Here is a 25349-nt window from a genome sequence, read left to right on the forward strand (position 1 = left end):
TGTGCACAATTCAGGCAGCCGACTTCTTGCTACGCCCAACGTCCGAACCATGCGGCGGGACAGGAATTGACTGCCTGTTGTGCGTCCACATAATTTACGGCAGTACTCCGCGTCCGGAGTGCGAAATTTATGCCGAGATGTAAATAAGTTATTACTTGCCGAATGCTGTATCGCACACTGTACCGATTGTGGATGCCAGTTTGCATACGCGTGTCCATTGTTCTCTTCCGGGTTTTTTTCCGCATTCCTACGACAGGACACAGCCCTCGGTTCTTATGTGGAATTGGGACAGTCAATTCGGTTTTATTTTTGCCAAACGGGAGAACTCGTTCCGAATATGCTTTTCTCTGCAAATTTGTTACCCTGAGAGTGCATTTGGAATGGGGAAAATTATCATTATTCAAGGTTATAGCCTGTTTCAGCATTCTTATTCCGTGTCCGTAGCAGTCGGAGAAAAAATCAATATCCCTCGACGGTGTACACTATGTATTTGAAGTTTTCATATACAAGATGAATAAAGAGATCACAACTAGTTTGTGGGACTTGAAAAAAAATATTATTTTCAATAACCTCAGCAAACTATATAAAAATAGGTGGAAGTTTTAAAATTGAAGAAAGCTTTTGACCTTGTTCTATTTATTGAATCTAATCATTTTTATGCCCTTTTTCCAAAACAAAACAAAATATAACGTTCCTCTGGTCCACTTTTTTTTGCTAATAAAAAGCAAAACCGCATCGCACTTAACGTAATAGCTGAAGCACTAACTAACTAGTATTACTTTTATTCATTATTTTTGGATCCCAGTTAAAGACCCAGTAAATAAGATGCGAAATAAGATTCTACAACTAGACACTTACCGGATTTATCTTTCAGCTCAATAATTCTCACAAGAACTGCTCCCAGCAGCATCGATGCTAATGTAACGGAAGCATAACACAATCCAAGCACAGCCGTCGCTAGCGGTGCAGTAGTGCTGCCATCGTTATCTTGGTCGCTTTCTGAAAGTCCTTCCACCGTGGGTAGACTCGATGCTCCAAGTGCACCGATTCGGTGCATTATCAAACAGTACTGGGCCAGCTCGCAGATGCCGACCAGAATCGATACCAGGACTAGCGCTGACCGCAAATTATGCAAAGCTAGCAGATTATGACGCCTGAAATAGAGACAAGAAACCGAAGAAGTGGGCAGCACGTGAGTCTTCAACTTAGTTCGTATGCACAATGATAAGCAAGATTATGCTGTTAGTTGTGTTTCAGTTTGCACTTGACCAAAAGCTGTGTATGTGGTCAGTCAGAACGCTCTGTTGCAGTGAATGATGATCCTAATGGTAAACCTCTGAGGTAACCTGAATGCATCCTAATAAATCATCTGTTGTTTAGAAATAAAATAAAAATGCGGCACTTTACTTGTGCTAGTTTCGCACTAAAATATTGCTATGTATGCATTACTGTTATTTGCCTTTCGGAAAATAATTGATGCTCCATAATTACGTAAACATAATGAAAAAAATAAACAATTCACCTAACCCTACTGTCAGAAGCTATCTACTAAACAATGTGCCAAAAATATTTCAAAGCACCCCATGACCAGCAACCTTCCTACCGAGAATATCCAATAGCTAATTATCGCATTCAACCCTTTCTCACTAATACCTATCTAATGGAAACGATTGCACTTTGACTTGGCTCAAAGGACCGAAATAACCGACCCCAAAATGTCTCGCCTCGCCCTTTCCTCGAGGGCTTAGGAGCAAATTTAGAATGGAGCATGCATAAAACTGTGCTGATTTTATTTTATTCGTCCTTCAGCTGGTACCGGTCCGGAAATGAACCGAGCCGAATTGCTCATTGATATTCATAATCTAGGCACGGACGCAGTTGTCGACAGGCTGCCTCGACGGCTTTACTTTTGCTTTCCTACAAGCCCGCACGCACGCACACCGACAGCCCCGGCAAGTTATCTCCGCAGTGAAACCGTAAACCTGATAACCGTATCGTTTTTCTTAAATGGGTGACGATTTCGATTCGACAAGGAAAAACTCCTTTCTTGCGGCATTGAAGCAAAGCCTGTCACACACACACCGTTTTCCAAAGAGGTTTTGTAGCCGTTTATGCATATGTGGGGTTCACTACAAATATATGCTTGATTAAATCGATAGTTTTGGTTGGGAAACGGAGCAATATCTGAATGCGGAAGACTTGCCAAGAGAGCACAGACTACCCGTGATCTCTCTTACTGCCGCAGCATTATTTGGATACTTGCAATGGTAAAGGTTGCTGCGGCAAAATTAATGCTTTCACTTTCTTGAAATTCATCTAGGAGAGGTTGGTTGCAGAAAGCCAAGAATGTTCATTCTGCTCTTTGCTCTTTGCTGTTTACTCTTTACTCTTTACTCTTTACTCTTTACTCTTTACTCTTTACTCTTTACTCTTTACTCTTTACTCTTTACTCTTTACTCTTTACTCTTTACTCTTTACTCTTTACTCTTTACTCTTTACTCTTTACTCTTTACTCTTTACTCTTTACTCTTTACTCTTTACTCTTTACTCTTTACTCTTTACTCTTTACTCTTTACTCTTTACTCTTTACTCTTTACTCTTTACTCTTTACTCTTTACTCTTTACTCTTTACTCTTTACTCTTTACTCTTTACTCTTTACTCTTTACTCTTTACTCTTTACTCTTTACTCTTTACTCTTTACTCTTTACTCTTTACTCTTTACTCTTTACTCTTTACTCTTTACTCTTTACTCTTTACTCTTTACTCTTTACTCTTTACTCTTTACTCTTTACTCTTTACTCTTTACTCTTTACTCTTTACTCTTTACTCTTTACTCTTTACTCTTTACTCTTTACTCTTTACTCTTTACTCTTTACTCTTTACTCTTTACTCTTTACTCTTTACTCTTTACTCTTTACTCTTTACTCTTTACTCTTTACTCTTTACTCTTTACTCTTTACCAATGTTGGCATATGCTGAACCCAAGTTGAATCGAAGTCATTTTTCTTTGATTCACGTTCAACTCAAACTTGCCTCATCGCAGCGTTTAAAGTTTTTTGCGGACCGCATACTCTGATCAAATGGTTCACACTTTGGTACGAAACATTGGTAACATCATGCGATGTACTTCGGCGATGCACGCGATGTACCTGCGATGAATTGAGGCGACGTGTTCAGCATGGATTGCTGATTTTGTGGGTGCACAGAGCACAGCAAAGGTGAAAGAAACTGTGTCGATAATGTTCTTCTGACCGTTATGCTATTAGCAAATCTGATGTCAATGCGCTTTAGTGAATATTTAAATTACGATTGGTGATTAAAATGTAATTTTAATTATTTAACACAATACGGCCATTAAATCATACAAAAATATTTATTTTCGCGTTAAATTTTGTTTATTCACTTGTTTCTTTTTACTGCTTTGAAGCTTTTAAAAATTTTCCCGCTTGACTTTTGTTTAAAATTATGGTATTCGGTTTATTTAGCCAAAACTAAAACGTTTTTTTATACATAACTAGCTGACCCGACAAACTTCGTATTGCCACAAATTAACCTGTGTTGTACATAAATCATGAATCTCGGATGATCTTTGTCACAATCTCGAGTTTTGCAAGCCCCCCAGTGGGCTGCGCTTCCGACGGCGGGTCACCGGCAACACTCGCGACCGTCTCGTCCTGAATGATCTAGTGTTACTATAGATAGTTTTTGTGGTCTTGTATTGACTAATGTTTTATGGAAGAGTCTCGAATTTCTCGAGTTCGATTAGTTTTCGAGTTTCGCAAAAATTTCTGTTTTATTTGTATGAGAGTCCATATCCCCCTACCACAGGGGTGAGAGGTCTCTAACTATCGTAAAATAAATTCAAGACTCCAAAATCTCCCACATGCCAAATTTGGTTCTATTTGATTGATTAGTTCTCGAGATAAGAGGAAATTTGCATTTCATTTGTATGGAAGCCCACCCTCTTAAAGGGGAGATGGGCCATAACTCGCTTTCTAAAGAAGAGAGGGGTCTCAATTCACCATAGAAAAAAATCTTGCGTCCAAAACCACTTACATGTCAAATTTGGTTCCATTTGCTTGATTAGTTCTCGAATTATGAGGAAATTTGTATTTCATATGTGTAGAAGCACCCCCTCTTAAAGTTGGGAGGGGTCCTAATTCACCATAGAAAATATTTTTGCCTCCAGAAACCTCCACATGCCAAATTTGGTTCTATTTGCTTGATTAGTTCTCGAGTTATGAGGAAATTTGAATTTCATTTGTATAGGAGCCCCATCCCCTCCTAAAGTGGGTGGGGGTCCCAATTCATCATAGAAAAAATTTTTGTCTCCAAAAACACCCACGTGCCAAATTTGGTTCCATTTGCTTGATTAGTTCTCGAGTTATGAGAAAATTTGTATTTCGTTTGTATAGGAGCCCCCCCTCTTAAAGTTGGGAGGGGTCCTAATTCACCATAGAAAATATTCTTGCCCTCGAAAACTTTCACATGCCCAATTTGGTTTCATTTGCTTGATTAGCTCTCGAGTTACGAGGAAATTTGTATTTCATTTGTATAGGAGCCCCCCCTCCTAAAGTGAGGAGGGGTCCCAATTCATCATAGAAAAAAATTTTGTCTCCAAAAACACCCACGTGCCAAATTTTGTTCCATTTGCTTGATTAGTTCTCGAGTTATGAGGAAATTTGTATTTCATTTGTATAGGAGCCCCCCCTCCTAAATTGAGGAGGGGTCCCAGTTCATCATATAAAAAAACTTTGTCTCCAAAAACACCCACGTGTCAAATTTGGTTCCATTTGCTTGATTGATTCTCGAGTTATGAGGAAATTTGCATTTCATTTGTATAGGAGCCCCCCTTCCTAAAGTAGGGAGGGGTCCCAATTCATCATAGAAAAAATTTTGTCTCCAAAAACACCCACGTGCCAAATTTTGTTCCATTTGCTTGATTAGTTCTCGAGTTATGAGGAAATTTGTATTTCGTTTGTATAGGAGCCCCCCCTCCTAAAGTGGGGAGGGTTCTTTATTGACCATAGAAAATATTCTTGTCCTCGAAAACTTTCACATGCCAAATATGGTTCCATTTGCTTGATTAGTTCTTCAGTTATGAGGAAATTTATATTTCATGTGTATAGGATCCCCCCCTCCTAAAACGGGGAGGGGTCCCAATTCATCATAGAAAAAAATTTTGTCTCCAAAAACACCCACATACCAAATTTGGTTTCATTGGCTTAATTACTTCTCGAGTTATGAGGAAAATTGTGTTTCTTTGGTACAGGAGCCCCCCCTCTTAAAGTGGGGAGGGGTCCTAATTTACTATAGAAAATATTCTTGCCCTCGAAAACCTTCACATGCCAAATTTGGTTCCATTTGCTCGATTAGTTCTCGAGTTATGAGGAAATTTGTATGGAAGCCCCCCCTTTTAAAGAGGAGAGGAGTTATAATTCCCCTTATAAAGAGGAGAGGGGTCTCAGTTTACCATAGAATAAATTCTTGTCACCGAAAACACCCACATGCCAAATTTTGTTCTATTTGCTTGATTAGTTGTCGAGTTATGCAGAAATTTGTGTTTCATTTGTATGGGAGCCCCCCCTCTTAGTGGGGGGAGGGGTTTCTAACCATCACTAAAACCTTTCCTGGCCCCAAAAAACCTCTACATGCATATTTTCATGCCGATTGGTTCAGTAGTTTTCGATTCTATAAGGAACATACGGACAGACAGACAGACAGACAGACAGACAGACAGACAGACAGACAGACAGACAGAAATCCTTCTTTATAGGTATAGATAAACAGAATTTAATGTTTAAATGCTCGTTGAACTTATATATGATTTAATATATCAGAATATATTCTATAATATATTCTGGACTTGGCATAACCTTGAGGAACGCTTAACTGCAGGGTTGATCTGTATCTTTAATTCTTTACACAGATGAAAGATGCATACTAGTGATGCCAAAAGTATGAAGTATTTTCAAATCAATTCAATGTAGCATAACTTTCAAAGATTTGACTTATGAATCATGATTTAAATTTTTCTATTGATTCAGGACTTTTGATTAGCGTTATTACAAGGATTTGAATTCCCCATCAAATGATTCTATTACAGAATTATAGCTCCAGTTGATATTTCTATCAAAGTTTGTTATAAATATGTTAGGAAAACTTGCGTTACATAAAATGTTTTACAAAGATTCTATCTCTTTCTGTTATTTATAACACGTTTTGTTACATTTTAGTTATAAATCAGGGCAGAATGCTGGTTTTTGATCTTGACATCTTGATATAAACTAGATCAAATAAAACCATAATTTGATATATTTATGATATGCCTAGAGCGGATTTTGTTACAATTTTTGTTATTTTAAACGAGCCTAAGTTTATAGCAAAATGCAAAGCAGATTTTGTTATAAAAACCTGATTTAATCCACCTAGTGGTGAAAGGAACCTTTGTTATACGATCTTACTTGCTTACATGAAATTTTTGGAAATTGAATAAGTTTACAAAATTTGAACCAAAGCACTTATAAATTTTGATAGTTCCTTTTCTCATGAAATTGCTGAGTAAGTTGTTACTAATGAGGGTAAGTCCAAGTAAAAGTAAGTTGTAAGATGAAATATTATTCTTTAACATATGCATTGCGTAGTAAACGTCTAGTTTGTAAGTTTTTGAACTATGCATAATTTCCCGTAATGCCATTCTATTTGATTCACAACAAAAAAGTTTTCTTGAATAAATTTCATCAATTTTTATTAACTTTCGGTTACTCACGCTGTTGTATTTTGTACAACATGTGTAGGTTTTTGAATGCCATATTGTTATAAAGTTACAAATCGTATATTACGTATATACTAACGTATATTCTTCAGTAAACTTGTTATGAGCAAAATGTCCGAATTATTCAATGCATTAATACTTGAAATTGTTAGGAAACAAGATTAGCATAAACCGACATCATAGAAATGAAGCAAGTAGCATGTGACGTGTACCGCAATTAAACCCAACTAGAATTTTCTCTCGTTTCTTCATATGGAAAAATGGTGTCTGTATGCAGCAAAACTACCAGCAAATGTAAAATGTTTAAGATGTATCCGTCTGTTGGTAATCGAGTAATTCGGGGTCAAAATCAGGTTATTTTTTACAATTAAAGTTCTACAGTTTCTAAACAAACAAACATAGAGGTATACTAAATTCAACAAAGTTGTGAACAAGCCGGCACTGGTTATTCCAAATTCGCCTGAAATTCGTTTCAGTTTCAATTTGTATTACCCAGGAATTTTGAATTATGTAGGACTATAGATTACCGAATTATAGATATACCGAAACAATACTACTATGAAATATTACATTAAAATTTATTTATTAATGATTTTGAGCACAATACGTAGTATACACCCAAATTAGGGTAATATATGTATGTGGATGTACGTTTTACCAACAATCAGTTACATTTGAGTGTTGAAAAGTAGTTTTCAACGTCACTCATAATTAGCGAACTTTCAATTTCAACTCGTTGAAGTTTTATGTTTGAAGTTTATTCCAAAAAAACTTCGAGAGTTAAAAAAAGTTATCTTCTGTCGACCAACATACTTGAATAATATGCAATCATTAGATCATTAGAAAAGAAGATACGTTCATGGTTGTTTCCCATTATTGAACAAAACTGAATCGTTTCCATCCGTTAAAAATTGAGCGAACTATAGCTACAGTAGTCATACCTAATCTGTAGAAACAAATATTCCTAGTAAATCATTTCTCATGTGTACAGTAGGCAGGCAGGTTTTGCATTGCCTGCTATTTCGATTGTCTCAGTGCGCATACAATCCGACCGTCAAACATCGCCTAACTCATCGCAAACATATACTCAAGTACGAACCGAAGCACAGGATCCGCGCACAAAACTTACAAATGAGTTCGGGCACAGCCTGTTAGGTTTTGGCACAACCTCAGAATGATAGTTCAAGCAATGTTGTAAACTTGCTTGGATGCGTGTGCAGAGTCACACTTCCAACATTGCTCTTTACTCTTTACTCTTTACTCTTTACTCTTTACTCTTTACTCTTTACTCTTTACTCTTTACTCTTTACTCTTTACTCTTTACTCTTTACTCTTTACTCTTTACTCTTTACTCTTTACTCTTTACTCTTTACTCTTTACTCTTTACTCTTTACTCTTTACTCTTTACTCTTTACTCTTTACTCTTTACTCTTTACTCTTTACTCTTTACTCTTTACTCTTTACTCTTTACTCTTTACTCTTTACTCTTTACTCTTTACTCTTTACTCTTTACTCTTTACTCTTTACTCTTTACTCTTTACTCTTTACTCTTTACTCTTTACTCTTTACTCTTTACTCTTTACTCTTTACTCTTTACTCTTTACTCTTTACTCTTTACTCTTTACTCTTTACTCTTTACTCTTTACTCTTTACTCTTTACTCTTTACTCTTTACTCTTTACTCTTTACTCTTTACTCTTTACTCTTTACTCTTTACTCTTTACTCTTTACTCTTTACTCTTTACTCTTTACTCTTTACTCTTTACTCTTTACTCTTTACTCTTTACTCTTTACTCTTTACTCTTTACTCTTTACTCTTTACTCTTTACTTTTTGCTCTTAAAAATGAACGTGGTTAGCAATAATGACTTTTAGGCAAGATCCCAGCTTTGACTGGACTAGTGTTATTCCCAAACATTGGTCCTCAAACGTTTAGAATAGGAATTGAGAGTCGTTAGTATGCAATCTACGATGCAATCGCGCTATGCTGGTGTTTTTATTTAGCCGATTCGACTTTTTCTATTTGTTTTGTTTTTCCTGTTAAGCCTTTCGTATTTATCCTTTTTCGTTAAGTCCGTTCTGTATAGCATTTTCCATTTAACCATTTGTGTTTAATTTTTTTTCACTCCTCCACTCTAAAATTTTCATTACTTTCTTCTACCATCCCTTCGTCAATTGCAAAAGAACTAGCCTAGATGGTACATTCCGTTATCGAAACTTGACATTCTGTTTTTTTATACAACAGACTTCGCAACCAGCTGTTAGAGTGCAGGACGATTGCAGGGCCAGTTGCTACGATCCTATTGACTCTAACAGCCTCTCCCAGTCAAGATTCGAACATGCGACGACTGGCTTATTAGGCCAGCGTCATACCTCGGAGCCAAATGGGAGGTTAAAAGAACTACCGTTTGAAAAAAAAATCAATTGTATATGCCTGACCTCATTTCAAGAAGCTCGAGTGTTGATTTTAATGGAAAAATATTTATCTGGAGAACCGCTAGGTATGAAAAAGTTTAATTTCTCGTTTTAGTTTTTCATGCCTAACGCTCTACCCAAATATTTTTTCAGTTCTGAACATATTTTTCATGTTGTTAATTCAAGACAAATTTCGTATGTGGCTCTAGAGCTCCAAAAGCGAAGGCCGTCTACAGACGGTCTTACCCGTTAGAGGGTTATGGCGTTCGCGAAATATATAAAACTTGTGCTTGCCGTACTTTGATATGAGTGGGCGGGGATAAGTGTCACATATACAAATTTGTAGTACTTGACCTAGGCTTCAAGGTGAAGCTGATTGCAGATATCCACTTGCCCCATTTTATCCTATTGGCTCCTAAGCCTAGAAAAAATAAAGATTGAATATGCGATAACTTTACAAGTAAGAGTTCTGGAGATTTGCAGTCTTCTACAAGAACGTGTGTTTTGAGTGCTTCGTTGATTGTTTAGAACAATCTGTTCTTGTAAAATCCAACCAACAAAAGTTAAGTAAGAAAAACTAATTTTTAAAAAGCTTTCTGAGAAATGTTCTATAGCTCTGCACCCGATAGCGATAGAAATGTCATTTCTTCAGCAAAGTTTTTTGCCTTTATATTTTCTACAACTTTGTCGAAAAAACTATGTATATGTATTTTTTTTAACACAAAAGTTTTTTTTTTATTTTTATGATAGAAAGCCATGACTAACTTTTGACACTTTCAAATTATTGGAGGTATTCTTACGAAACTATTACAAAAAGTGACCAGTGCTTTCAACCGTAACCTCTTCTTCCGAGATATTATTGAAGGCTAGGGTAAGCGCTGAAAGGATCGTGTATCAAGCTAAAAATAGCTATTGACTACTTAGAAAATAACACGATCCTGGAAGCTATCATAACCATGCTGACAATGACCTATTGCGTCTTTCATATATCAGCTGAAAAGGAATGACAGACATTATCAAATATGTGAAACTATCGAAGTTCGCTAAAAATATCTGGTTTGGTAACCTGAGGCTTAAAAGCGAGCAGTACCATGTAGCATGGTCATCATTCTACAATTTTTACGCATCATACACCACTTACGCTCACTGTTCAAAACTGCGGAAATCACGTTTAGTCCGACGCTTGTATTCAAATATCTCCGTCGCGTTCAAAATTCAGCGCTTTTCAAAAACTTATCCACTGGTTCCGTCTCACCAAAGCCGAATCGTGCAAAAGAAGGGAAGCGCGATTGAACCGACTTGCGAAAGAACGGGATGATGCCACTAAGACTTTAGAAAGACACGAACGTTGAAGAGTCGTTTTCTAAAGAAAACGTACTTTTGTGAAAAGAATTTGAATTCCTGCTATTTTATCTGAGGATTTCCAAATTTCTGCCCTTTCATTTCGATCCAGATCGTGGAAGAGACTAGTGGTATTTTAGTAGTTACGCGTACGTTATTTTGTAAGTTGATTCAAATGTGAGAAAGCTTAACGGTCGATTTGTAACAAAGTTCCTTTTTTTGCTGTTAGGTAGAAGTATTAGCTAGTGCGGTCGAAAGCTTAGGCAGTGCGGTCCTTCGTCTACGGACGATTTTTCGTGTGTTGTGTGACAGACAAGAAGGTAAGATAATTTAAAAAAGGTGTGTGATGGTAAAAATACTTAAAGGCGTCGACAGCCGATCGACGGCTTCTTTTGTCAGATTTTCTTTTGCTGCGACCGTTTCCTGCCAACCCGCTTCTAGCGACGCCTAAGCGGTACCACCACTTCACGACGGCATCGAAAAGCAGCGCTAAGCAAACCACGCGCTTCGCTTTTTTCTGGCAACGCTCAACCATCGCTAGTGCAACGGCTCAACACTGCCGCGCCGCCATCGCGACTATTACCAGAACGAGCCGACAGAGACCGCACTGTAGGAAAGGGGGGGAAAAAAGGTGTGTGATGGTAAAAATACTTAAAGGCGTCGACAGCCGATCGACGGCTTCTTTTGTCAGATTTTCTTTTGCTGCGACCGTTTCCTGCCAACCCGCTTCTAGCGACGCCTAAGCGGTACCACCACTTCACGACGGCATCGAAAAGCAGCGCTAAGCAAACCACGCGCTTCGCTTTTTTCTGGCAACCAGAGTTAGGTCTATTAATAGAACTGGAGACGTCGATAAAGAAGACCGAATTGAATAAACCCTCGTTGTTGATTGTATAGCGGTATTTTACACTCAACCCCCGCTAATATGAAAAACAGCTCGTTCAGATTGGGCGAGTTCATTTTTAATCTGAATATTTGGTAACTCTATTCATTTTCACACACGCGCAAGACGCGCACCCTATGAACTTGTTGTTTTGATTTGACGAAAACAAACGTTTTGAAAACATTTCAAACATGCGCGAATTCTAAAGGTTCGGTTTGTATAAGACGAAATTGGCTCGGCAGTTTCGACTAAAATGGTCTATTTTGAGTGCTGGAGAGAGGTAAGTTGCATATGAGCTATATTGCCAAAGCTCCTGAGCAAGAGGAAACGCATTAAGGTTTTTTGCTTTTTTTTAATTTACCGGACAACTTTAACGTCAATCGTGTGTGACGCTTGATCGGTTTTTAATGTGAACGCATTCATACCACCGGGGTACAGATTAAAAATGTTCAGATTAAAGAAGGTCATACCAGCGGGGGTACACGGTATCTGTAACCCTCGATACTCCCTGTTATAAGTCGCCCCTGAGAACATTTCTCACATTCGCGTCCGATCTTTTGAATTTCACTTTGTTTTTTTACTCCGCTTGGCTGGCGGGAAGCAGCCACACTATTACTCTGAAGCGAGAAGGAGAGAAGGATAAGGAGATCTTTGCCGGTGGTGATAACATTCTACTTATAGGTTCTGTCTTCCTTGAACCGGTAAGGCGGTCGTTGTCTTCGCTGAAGGTAATAGTGGCACCATCTGGACGCGGGTAGATTAACGTTCTAGGTGTGCGAATCAACCGTTCCTTTGCGCGATTCGGGACCCATTTTCCACAACCTGCCCTGAGGTTAGGTTTCGTGCCGGGCAACCTTAACCGAGCGAGTGGTCCTCTTTCAGAGGTGCCACTCGTCTTAAACGGCCTGAAGAGCTCTGGCGAACGGAAGATAACTCGCGGGCAAGCCGCCCACGTTATAACCATCAACCAAGAAATTAATGGGAACGAGAGCCCGGAAAACCCTCGTCTGCAGAGGTTCGAAAACTCGCAAAATGAATATATACGCCGAGCATCGGCAAACGGTTTTTATCATGATAAAACAGCTACGCGAGTGGTTCATTTCGCCTATAACAATGAGCCACATGCACTCACGCTTCATAGCATCGCTGAATATACGAATATCGTGAGCAACACAAAAGTGCGAATTACCGTCTTCTCCTGCTTGTAAAGCCACTAACACTACTTTAAACTATTCCCTTTTCGTGGTAACAATATTTTGAATACTTTCCGACGTCCCCGGGCATCCTATATCCGCTAAATCGAACACACTCAATGTTGAATATTCAATTTTTGAACGAATTCTGATGTTCACATTGAGGTTCTGTTCGTGATAAAATTCAAAGCTGATGCGTGCATTATCGGCGAGGCAGGCGAATAGTGTATGTTCATGAGGGATGTTCATCGATTTAAATGATCACGTTTTCGCTAATTCTCCAACCACTGCTCTGCTGCCTTCTGTAAACTGAACAAACTGCCCAAATTTAGCTCAAATCTAAGAAGATCGGTTACACTTTACAATTTGCTTTAAACTGTTACTTCACGAGGAATGATGCTAATGTCATGCAGTTTATAAGTGAATATTTGTTATAACCATGGATTGCAATCATAACCAACATTGAAGACAAAAATTTCTTCTACCAAAGTAACAAGTTGGGTTTAACGGGAAACTAGCAGTCACTAACTTCTCGTCGGAGAGCCCAGTTTCGGAGCAGTTTTTGGACCCAAAAGTGGGGTTCTGTTTATAGAAATGTATTCACTGCATTCTTCTTGCCAATTTAAACACAACGAATATATTTTCATGAACAAAATTTTTGTTTCAAACAAAAAAACTGTTGTTCAAATTTGCAAAATCAATGACGCCTAATTTCACCTTAATTACAATTTCAATTATGTAGTTCTCTTAATAACGAGAACCGTCATAAGCGTTTTTCGTTTACGAAACTAAGGAACATTTTCCATTGCACTGTTCATTTGTAAATATTCAAAAATTGAAACAGCAACACAACAGTGGTGTGCTCTGTTTTTACAATTTGTTACAAATATTAGATGAAAAACCTGGAATTTACCAGCAGCACATACCGCTGACCGTGTAGTACCTACCACTGATTATTTTTTATTTTCAAACAGTGAATAATTCCTATAACTGCTAAAATATCGATAATGGAAATCAAATTTGATCGAAATAAATTTCTCTGGGGAGTTTTATGCTGATAAATATTACTGACTAATGTTCCAACGAAACCATATTTAAGCTTGATTGTTTTTATCGTTTGCATCTGTTTGACTGGAATATTTATAACAAGAATTTCAACCTTAAGCCCCGACCTAATTTAAAGTTGTTTCGCGAGAAAAAGCCTGATATCGCCATTGGCATATTTTTTTTATTTCAACTTTGAAAAACCGTCCCCTCGATGGTTCAATTTATGCCACAATCTTTACTTTTCTCCATCTGCTAGTGCATTCCAGAGTGCTATCTGCAAATCTGACAACAAACGAACAATCTCCTAAGTAATATACTTACTTCCACTCAAACTTCCAGCCGACGTAAATAAGCGTCCCGGCCAGCGCGGCCAATGCCAGCAAATTAACGATGAGGCCGTACAAATTTAAATAACAAACCTCCGTCACTTGTTCCGGCGTCAATCCGCCGCCCATCAGCGCGATGTAGGCCTGCAGTTGCCGGAACGAGAGCGGATTATGATGTTGGTAATACTCGCCATTCTGCCCGTCCTCCGCCGCAGCTGCGTCACAAATCATTTTTCCGAAACAAACGACGAAAAAAAAACTTTTTCTTCACTTTTTCACCCAACTTTATTGTTTATTCTTTTTTCCACTCGGCATCCGATTTCGTAGCAGCTGCCCCGGCTGATTTTCTCATTTTCATACAAAACCATTATTTTGTTTCACATGACGGTTGGTTTTCTTGGATAATTATATATAGCTTAGCTATTTGATTTTTATGACTTCACTTCATCACTAGCTTTTCATCATTTTCGTGCTTGCACAAAACCAATTGTAATTAAATCTCCTAAATTTGCTAAATTAATAACCCAAAAAAGCAAATTGACGCATTAAATCACTGCACTAAGAATTTTCTCACAAAAACCATCCGGACCGAAGAACACCGTCCGTACGGATCCGTGTAATGAGACTGGCTGGACCGACCGCGAAACCATTGAATTGTACGCACCCACGGCATCCTACCGAAGTCGGAATGATCATATACATGCTGATTTTCTCGAACTAGAAAATTGTTTAACATCAACAAATCGAGCGCGCTAGTGTGGTGTGAGAACATCGATGAGCTGACTGGCCAAAGATAAACTTCATACAGGCGGGATTTGTCTGGCATCCGCTAGCGTCGTTTCTGTGATTCATTGTCCATATAGAACAGTCCGAAGCAGAGCAGTTAGGAAAATTGAGAAAATTTCATCAATAAAAGCACTGTGTTCTCGATATCTCATTTTGCTAATTGCTATCAAATGCTTAAAGTTAAACAAAAGTTCAACTCGTTTATGAAACAGGTCAAGCGTGCAACATGATCAACATTCACACATGAGCAGTTCCCAAAAACCAAACTATGGTCTTTCTGAACATCATCGATGGTGTACTATTTTGTGCTAATGCCAGTGAATGCAAACAATGATTGTCGGTTGAGCCTGTCAGTTGACACAATATTTTACAAAAACGAAGACACTGTCAGAACAAACAATTCCCCCTAAAATCATTACCATAACTGTCTACTATAGCCTAGTCAATTTGTTTGGCAAACACCTGTTATTGACAGTGCACATTCGAAGCAATAAATTGCGCAAATTTGTGAATTCGGCGAACCAAGACGCATTCAAAGTTATTAGCAATACTTAATCCCTTGAACTGATTGCCCACAATCCAGTCTTAGACAAAATGCAGAGCTCTGTCCGGATTTTGGCAAGTAGCATCAACATCGGTGAAAGCTATTGCACGCCATGCCGGCCCGGCCATCCAACATGGAAGGAAGTAAAGCCATCCGAGATACGTCAGCTCGCTAATGGTGAGATAGGAAAATAAGCAAATATTTATTTTCTCGTGTGCACTCTCTCACCCCCCTAGTCGAGTGAAGAAAATCTTCATCGCAACCAGCCAGCAGCGCAGCGGCGCGGCGTGCCCTTGTATCTGGTGCATGTGGTACCAAATATTAAACCGGTGTAGTATCAATATTATCTATGAAAACGGCGCGCCCAGTCAACGTTTGCTCACTTTGCGTTCTGCAAGAAGAGTCTATATATCCGTTTAAGATCATCTATAGGTACATAAAGCCAATAGGAAATGATTAACAGTCATATCTTCGTAGAAGGCACCAGGCAGTCTGTGTCACACGAGCATGGTGACGCAATCCGTTTATCATGAACATGTCACATCACCTTGCATTAAGTTCCCATCGACATTTTTTCGATAAAAAATAATGACTTGAGCTATCGCGTTATAGAACGGTAGCTGGTAAATTTTGGAACTTAAAGGATTTGGTAAATTGAAAAATAACAGTGCCCCGCATGTTGATATGCGTTGAACAGCAAGCATGAGAGACCATCACCTTGACGAAACTCTCTGTGTGATTCGAATGAACTCGACAATGCACCTAGATCCGAACACAACACCATTGTAGATTGAATCAGTTTGATGAGTTTCTTGGGGAACCTGTTCTCGTCCACAGTTTTCTATAGTTATTTTCGATCGATGGTTTCACATGCGGCTTTGAAATCAACGAACAAAGACTGCGTGGAAACTCTATATTCACGGCGCTTTTCCTCCAGATCTACCACAGTGTGAATATTTGATCCGTTGTTGACAGTCCTTCAACGAAGCCAGCTTGATCGATTCCCACAAATCTGTTCGCAATTGGTGATAGACGGCGCAGAATGATTTGGGCTAGCACTTTGTAGGTGGCATTGAGAATGGTGAACGTTCGATAGTTCTCACAGAGTAACTTGTCCCCCTTATTTTAGATCGTGCAGATAACCCCATCTTTCCACTCCCCCGATAGCTGTTCTGTCTCCCAAAACCTAACAACTAACCGTGGCCAGACAGGTGGCCAGCTTTTCCGGTCCCATTTTAATAAGCTTCACTCCGATGCCATCTTTCCCGGCTGATTTATTATTCTTTAACTGCTTGATGGTCTTCTCATATTCGCCTATCGTTGGGGCTGGAAATTGCTTTCCCCGCCGCTATGGTTCTCCGCCTGGGCGCCATTCAGGTGTTCATCGAAGTGCTACTTCCACCTTTCAGTCACTTCACGATCATCCGTCATATTACTGTCATTCTTATCCCGACACATTTCGGCACGCGGCATAAAGACTTTGCGGGATCCGTTCAGTTTCTAGTAGAACTTGATGCAGCCACTCCAACCCTGCGTATTCCTGCTCTTGCAGGTAGCGCTTTTTCTCTCGGAAGACTTGGTTTTGTTGCATCTTCTTCTGTTTGTGTCTTTCCACGTTCTGACGTGTGGCCCAGGGCAGGCGCTTCCCTTAAGCAAAACAAGCAGCTGCTTGGAGCGCCACTTCAAGGGGACGCCATTTCGCCTATATTAAAAAAAACTGTAGCATTAAATACATTAGTGGTTAACATAAAACTTTCTTCCTTCTCCTTTAGCAGCATAAAGCCGGGATGGCAAGTGATGTATCTAGAGTTTCTCTCCGCTGTATTGGGTCCTCGGCTATTTGACACCAATTCGCTGAGCATCCCGAAATAAACAAATCAGCACATCAGGACATGGTCGAGCCATCTAGTAACCCAAGCAGCACTTGCAACATCTTCCATGTTGCTATTTAGTCTTGTTTAAATTGCAAAAAACTTCACCGGTTACAGTATTGAAACACGCAACAAATAAGCAACTTCATGTTATTAATACGTTAGATTCAGGTTATCCAATACTTATACTGGCTGTCACAAATATATTAGTCTATATCTAGTAACATGAAACTTCATCGCAACATCGTGTTATTATAATGTCATTGCTAAACAATAATGTCACATGATGTTGCATCATGTTGATTACGACAAATTTTTAAATAAAATGTAACCAAACAAATACAATCAATGTAACATCATATTCCGCCATATTTTTATGAAAACATATTTTCAACGAAGAAATGTTTTTATTTTAACAATAAAATTACACGAACATTCATCAGGAATCCATGACATTTACTAAAATATTATTTGATTACAGTATCTAGTTCGATTTTACACCGCTTTTTTTCATCGTAAACGAATTCTTAATCTGGCTGGTTTAATTCTTTAAACTTGAAAATTAACGAATTAATAACTTTCACGAGGCGCATCAAATAATACAAAGCAAAATTATATTTTACACGATAAATTTTGAATGGCATGAAGATTAGCTCATAATAGCCCCAAAAAACTAAAGTTTTGTTTCGCATTAAGCATATTAATGTCAATAATTTTCGTCTTGGAGACCAGAGAGGAAATTTGCTTCCCGCTAAACATAATTCGCGATTACAAAGTTGCTCATAATTGTTTGGTTTTTGTCCGAGGAAAAAAGAGAAGAAAGTATTTTTGTTTTTGTTTTCACGCAAGTTTTGACAACGCGACATATAGGATTTCGTGTGAGTGTGAACAGACTTAAAATCTCTTTTAGTATCGTAGTCGCAAGCTTTGATAATGCGACATATAGGATTTCGTGTGAGTGCGAACAGGCTTAAAATCTCTTTTAGTATCGTAGTCGCGAACACTTGCTTGTATGTAGATAACGCGCATTGGTTTTTGTGCGAGAAAAAAAGAGAAGGAAGTATTTTAGTTTTTGTTTGCGCATTGATGTTTCATAAAACATCTGTGTAACAATTGGTTGCATATAGGCTCCACCTCTTGCGCTTTTTCAATCACATAACAGTTCGATAAAGGTAACTGATGCGAACTTTTACCATACTTGAATGTTTCAATTATAGTTGCGTAACCCTTCATACAACAAATGGTGCTGCTTGGGAAGTTGGGTCTCTCTACCAACCCAACATATGCGTACGTGTATGGGGCGTTTAAGGCCGATGAAGGTCTAGAAGAATAGATTCACTGCACGGTCATCCGGTATTCTTGCGACGTGACCGACCCAACGTACTCTCCCAACTTTCGATGATTGTACTTTGAGAATCATTCCAAGTAGTACCTGCAATGCATGGTTCATACGCCTATGCCATTCTTCGCTCTCCGTTTGCGCTCCACCTCCTCCTGATGAAAATATATTCACAACAAAACACAACAATCAAAACACTCAGATAAACGTGGTGGGAAAGTGGCATTGATGATATTAAATTATTTTGAAACTTTTCGGGAGAGATTTTCGAATAGGTTCAGAATCCGCAATCAGCAGATTCATCTTCGATGAAGTAGCAAGGTATGAGGACGAAGTTTCTGAAGTAACAGGAAATATGAACCGAACTTTTTTGAAGGTTTATCATTCTAATAATGGGTTTCAAGAAACCGATAATTATTCTAAAGACATGGCGGTTGGCTGTGACCAGTGTAGTGAAACCCGCACTTGTGTGGGCTAATTTTCTCACACACGTGTACTCGTTCTAATTAACACGCCGGCATAAGCATTCCTTTCGAACTCCCGCTTTTGTTTATTCATGCACTACAACGACTTTTGCAAGTGTGTATTTAGCTAACAGCCGCCGTCGTCGCACTCGCACGTCATTGCAGCCTGAGCAACTGATACCGATAACTCGTGAAGACTGTCACTCCCACCCGCGTGTAGAATCGAGGGCGTAAGATGAATAAGAAAACAAAAAGTAATGCAATAGCCAGTTTTGCAGTGGCAATACTTTGCTTCTGGCGGTAATATAGGGTATTGTCGTTATCGTCGGGCCACTGTTATGGTCGGGCCATCACGATTTTACAGTTTTAGTAACTCATGATATCTATGATACAACCATTGTATAACTTCTTACTGTGATAGCTAACTTTTCACAATATTGTGAGTTTCAATCGTGTATTCAAAACACCCGTACTGAATTCAGTGACTAAATCTTACAGAAATCTTATCTTTTCCAGGCGCAATCAACTTTTCTTCAAGAAATGATTCATGAAATGCAATTATCGAGATAAATTTTGAAAATGTATGAAATGTGTTGTGCTGCACACGAAGGCTGTAGAAAAATCCCCTCCAGTTCCCCTCCAGGGAAGGCTAAGGTGAAATATGTACTAGAAAAGCGCTATTTGTAAAGGTCGGGCCACTTGAGAAGCCATGGTTGGGCCACCATAATTTTAAGCGCAGAAGCGCAATAATTGCTAGAGAATGTCAGTTATGTAAAATGTGATGAAATAAAGTAAAATTAATACAATAAAAACCTAGATTTTTGTTGTTTTTTTCATTGTAGTCGTGTACACTTCGGAAAAGGCAATTGTAGCAATATTGATTTTACAAGATCGCCAAAATTTCGCAAAAATGCAACTAAAAATAGAGTATTTGTACCTATATGAGTCGCTGTTCACGGAATTCATTATTTTTATGTCTCTATATAGAATTTCAATACGTATGTCTTAGATTTTCTGCGGTGGCCCAACCTGTACAACATGCCCCGACTATTTTTTGTCTTCACGTAAACGCCTACAACTTTTTTATTTTTCAAGCAATCAGTTCAAAACTTTCCGGAAATATATCTTATTCTTAGACCTTTACAACGCTGTATTTAGATTTCCAAAATTCCTTTTGAAACGAAAGTAGTGGGCGAATTCCAAAACGTGGCCCAACCACGACGACACTCCCCTATACATTAAATTGTCCACTAGCACCAGAAGCAAGTAGTTGTCACTGAAACTAGCTATCTTCAACAACACAGGTGTGCAAAAATAAAAAAAAATTCAGACGCATAAAATATTTTAGGTGAATCATATGTTTATTGGGGTGCTGAATCCAAAATTGATTTCCGTTTTTGTCCATCACGTACAGATTTTTTGCAAATTATGCTTCTTATATGGAAAAGTCACAAATTAGATGGAAAAATTATTATCACAGATTCATATTAAAAAACCTATATAAGATTTTTTTCTGTTATTTCAGAAAAAAAATTACTTAATAAATATAGGAAAAATACTACTGGACTGAAATTTTTATCTTTACTCTTTTTTTGCCCTTCAACACTGGGTTAATGTACTCAGGAACGTTCACTTACGCAAATTCAACTGCTGTGCCTCACAGAAGCAAAATCTGTAAAAGATATGTAAGAAGGATTTGTTGAGCTGAATATAGTCTACAATTTTGTTGAATAGAGTAGTGCATTATTTTTTCCATTTATAATAAAGACGGCCTTTAAGCCTTGTTATATAAATAGAACGTTTGTTTGAGCTAAGGATAAAGTTGCAATACTGTTACCACGTAAATACAAAAGTAATGGAGTACTCAATTCAGAAAGATTGTAGAATGCATTCAGTTCTACAAATGTTTCATACATAACTTTTATCAAATTTGCTTCTATAAGTCACTACAGTCGACTGAGCGCAAGTGGGTGCATTTGAGCGCACCAAATTTTCTTTAAAATAATATTCTCCATAGTTCTCCATTACGATTACAGCATTCCTCCAGCTTTCGATCTCGTAGAGGCAAAAAATCGGTCAGCTGAAGAATAATAGAGCAGCCGATAAGGATCGACTCCTTGCAGAACTCTACAAAAATGATCAAGAACCACGCAACGGCACTTCACTGTATAATTTCAAGGGGAGGAGGAGAAACCACCTGGTTTGCCCCACCTACAAAAACCAATGCCTTCCACTGACAGTGAATATTTACGGAGATGAACTGTAAGTGGTTGATGAGTTTGTATATTTGGGATCTCGGTTCACTAAATTGCTCTCAAGTTTTTTTACCTAATGTTGATTATTCAGTAATAAAAATACACTGATAGGCAAATTAAAGTGCTCACCTCGACATTTTTTGTCTTTTTTGATAGAGGTATACCTCGATAGTACACCTTTGCTTCGTTTAGCGTACGTATCATGGCAATGTACGTACTATCGAATCACAACTTTAGGTTTTGGAGCATTGTTCTAGTATGCTTAATATTGCATGAAATTTGCAAATTTGTATACACTATTGAATAAATTTATATTTTAGTGGTATTGATTAAGTATAGCAGTTTTTTTTCTTCAATTTTTCTTTTTTATAAACAATAGTTTAGCATGGAATAAAACAAGTAAAGTATTGCTGGAAAATGTAAGTAGGGTACGGGAGGGTATTTTCAGCCCATTAAGCGGTAGACTGAACAATATTCAGGAATTACGTTGAAACTATATTCGTTCGAGAAAAGATTTTTATACCAGTTGATAGAATAATATTTACTGAATATCTGCGTGTATTTTGGTCTAAATGAAACGCTACTGAATTTGAGTTATAGTCGCGAGAAATGATGACGTCACTGCGGCTAAATTGGGCCCTATGGTGGTGTCTGTGTTGTTTAAATCCGGCAGGCCGAAAAAGCCTGCGCAGGGATTACTGCTTTTCAAAAACAGATCAAAAGAGAGACCGATAGATAACGTGTCGGTGTTACCTACATGTTGACTCATTGAAGATAACTACTTTTGTAGTGATAACAGCTTGCTGCTGGCGCTAGTGTATCATTGAATCGTTCATATACGCTAGCACCAGAAGCAAGTGGTTGTCACTCAAATACACGATAGAAGAGTTTCAGGCGCAACTGGCTCACACATTAGTAGTAGTGTAAATAGAGCACCATATGCTAAAATTAAAAGCAAAATGCTGCAAATTGCTAGTGAATGAACATTGATTTATAGCGCAGCAAATAAAAGGTAATGTATGCCGAATTTAGCTGGAAATACCCCCCCGTACCCTGCTGTCGAAGCAAAATGTACCTATTATGGAGCATACGTACTATTGAGGCAAAATGTACATATTATCGAGGGTACGTGCTAATGAAAGTACGTACTACCAAGGTATGTCTTATCTTACTTTTTCCTTTTTTAAAGTTTCACTGAAGGAAAAGAGACTTACTTAAAAAAAACAACTTTTTATTGAAACGAAAACAGTGACAAAAAAGTGCTCACTTCATTTTGGCTCCAAAAAGTTTTTTTTTGTTAGATTATAGTCACTTTAACAGCTTATGTGATTCGTGACTTCTGCGGGGTTGGGATTTGAACCCGGGTCCTCGGCGTGAGAGGCGTGAATGCTAACCACTACGCCGGGACTGACCTCCTCAAAAAGTTAAATTAAGGATAAATGAGTCGTAATTGATTCTGTAAATTTGAAAAGTAGGTTTTTTGTTTGAAACAAAATATTCTTTTCATAAAAATATATTCTCTGTGTTCGGCTTGGCAAGAGGAACGCAGTGAATACATTTCTAAAAATTGAACCCCTGTTTTAACGTCAAAACCTGCTTCCGAAATGGGGCTTTCCGACGAAAAGTTAATGACTGTTCATTTCCTCTTAAAGAAAAAGAATTGCAGCAGGTGCTTCGGTATACTCTCGAGCAGGTTCTTTAGGTGCTGTGGATCAATCATCTTGCATAGTGTGGATCTAGCTCTTCCTAGTCGCACTTCAGGGCTTCAAAATAGTTATTTTGATCAATAACACCAGTTTTGTAAGCCCTGCCATCGAGAATCGCCCACAAATTCACGACGGGTGCATATGCGGGTCTTGTGGACGCCATTCCAGTGATTATATCCTACAAAACCGAAAGAAAAACTTCTCGACAGTAAGCCTCGGGTCATTTTTCAACCTTCAAATTTTTCGGCAGGATGTTGATGTAAGATTCCGCCGTCATTATTCCGTCGATTTTCATGACGTTTCTTAATCTACGAATAACATCTCTAGACCATCACGTTTCCTCCTCTATGCCTCACCGTGTCCTGGATGTAGCGCTCCTGAAGCTCATCGCCTGATCTGCGCCCCATACGAATCCGCCGCTTTCGGTTAAACATCTCAAATTTGGATCCATCCGTTCAGATATCTCGGGGACAGTTACCTTCCGGTTCTTCTTGACTTAGCGCATGATCTTGGTGTCCGTTGTCGCATCCGTTTTGCGCTGGTTATAAACTGGTCTTTAAGACTTGACCCTTCTTTATCGACAGTCTTCGCAGCCGGTTATTAGAGTACAGGACAATGACGAGGTTAGCGCTACGATCCTACTTGACTCTTGCAGCACCTCCCATCCGAGATTCGAATACACGACAACTGGCTTGTTAGACCAGCATCGTGCCTCGAAGGTAACTGGACGGCTCAGTATTTCATAAATGAAACTTACAAATTGCAAATTGCCACTCTGCCACTACCCACAATAAAAAATGAAACCATATATTTATGATACAAAAACAGTCAAACCGTAGTCCCTAACCGTAGCTTTGTTGTTACGTACTCTTTTGTTGACTTATCACAAACTTTCCACGGCGCGCTACGGTTTGTGTAAATATATTCATTTTTATTTACACAATTTCGAATGCAGATTCCAATTCAGCAATAAAAAAATGAAGAGAAACGTTAAATAACGAATCATCACGCATATTGCAAACCCTTAAGCTGAATAAGTTTTCCGTTTTTTTTTTCTCATTCACGCCGAATGCCAATCAAGTTAATCTATTCGTCTAGAGAGTTTTAAAATGCAATTCTATATCAATGTAAAATAAAGCACTGATTTTGCATTAATCGCATTTTTCCCGCTCGCTACTATGTTTATCTCAATCGGATAACATTTAAAAGCAATAAAGCTTCCCTCTAATGGATCGTCAGTGTATCCACTTTTTGCGCGATTGGCCACTCCAATAGAAAATTCATCACTGCACTGGGAGTGAAGCAACAGACGGAACCGAAATGGTTCCTATGCTTGAGCAGAAATTAAAGCCGGTTGCCTGTGCAAACATTAATCGCGAAAATCAGTATAAGCAAGCTTGCGCAAATAAATACACCCCTTTTCGAATACCGACTACCGTTTCCTGCAGCACGAAACGGTGCCCTTCGACAATAATAAATCAGTTGGAAATTGAACCGTTTATTTTTGTTAGATTTTTTTACAAGTGTAATTACTATATTCCAGTACCCGGGTGGGAAATAAATTAGCTGCTTAGTCGACAACTGAATTTCAACAATGATATTTTTAAATACGTAATTAGTAATGCTTCGTGGCAAAGCGAAGGTCAACAAAACCATAACTGCAGGGCTAATTCGCCATTAATTGAATAAGTTTCATTTGGGCTATTATGGCCGAGTTTACATATTAAGTACAACCACCATGTACAATCTGAAATTTATGCTTCACTGCATATATAGATAACATATGGGGTATCGAATATGATACCATATGCCATTAATGGCACTGCATGATTACATACGGGATTGAATTGTGTTGACATGGGATTCTCATTCTCATAAAATAGAACAAACACACAGTATTTGTAGAACAATTTTTTTACCTCCATTGAAATTCGGTGCAATGGAGTTACCAGGTACGTTATGTAAAACTTGTGAATAACAGCTTAATATTCCGATGAAGGAAGAGTTGTATATAACTAGTTCAAAAAGTCTCAAATCAACCATTATGCCCATTAGCTTTTTAAATCATCAAATCTTAACTAGATTTAGCACTATGTTTTACACAAGTTAAAACCTTTTGGTTGAATGCCTATTCTCTCTGGTTGAAAGCTAACGACCTTGCATGAGCATAAAGCTCCATAAACATCACCAATATTCTGTTCACAAAACCGTGCAATCACCAGTTTTTGTTTTCACATATATTCACGTGAGCGCATTTAATTCTGAACGCCTGCCGATAAAACACCAGTGGGACACCATTAATCCTCTTGCATAATATGTAAGCATATGGCGTTTCCATCGTCTCTATTTTCGTACAGTGCAGCCTGATTGAAGTGCCATAGTGATAGTCGAGACCTTGAACCTTC

The 25349-nt window shown here is 38.3% G+C and overlaps 2 protein-coding genes across 2 annotated transcripts in view; one reads left to right on the forward strand and one right to left on the reverse strand.

Annotated features, from left to right (window-relative positions):
- The window catches only part of LOC128740451 (ATP-binding cassette sub-family C member Sur), a 119061-nt gene extending 104851 nt beyond the window's left edge, over positions 1-14210 (reverse strand). The window contains exons 1-2 of the mRNA XM_053835991.1: positions 13975-14210; positions 859-1154 (exon numbers count right to left, since the gene is read on the reverse strand). Coding sequence (XP_053691966.1) covers positions 859-1154; positions 13975-14210 — 532 coding nt within the window. The remainder of the gene's footprint in view (positions 1-858; positions 1155-13974) is intronic.
- LOC128743360 (homeotic protein female sterile) overlaps positions 1-25349 on the forward strand; it is a 420579-nt gene that overhangs the window by 318091 nt on the left and 77139 nt on the right. The window lies entirely within an intron of this gene.

Source organism: Sabethes cyaneus, chromosome 3, assembly GCF_943734655.1.
Source record: "Sabethes cyaneus chromosome 3, idSabCyanKW18_F2, whole genome shotgun sequence".
Taxonomy (NCBI): Eukaryota; Metazoa; Arthropoda; class Insecta; order Diptera; family Culicidae; genus Sabethes; species Sabethes cyaneus.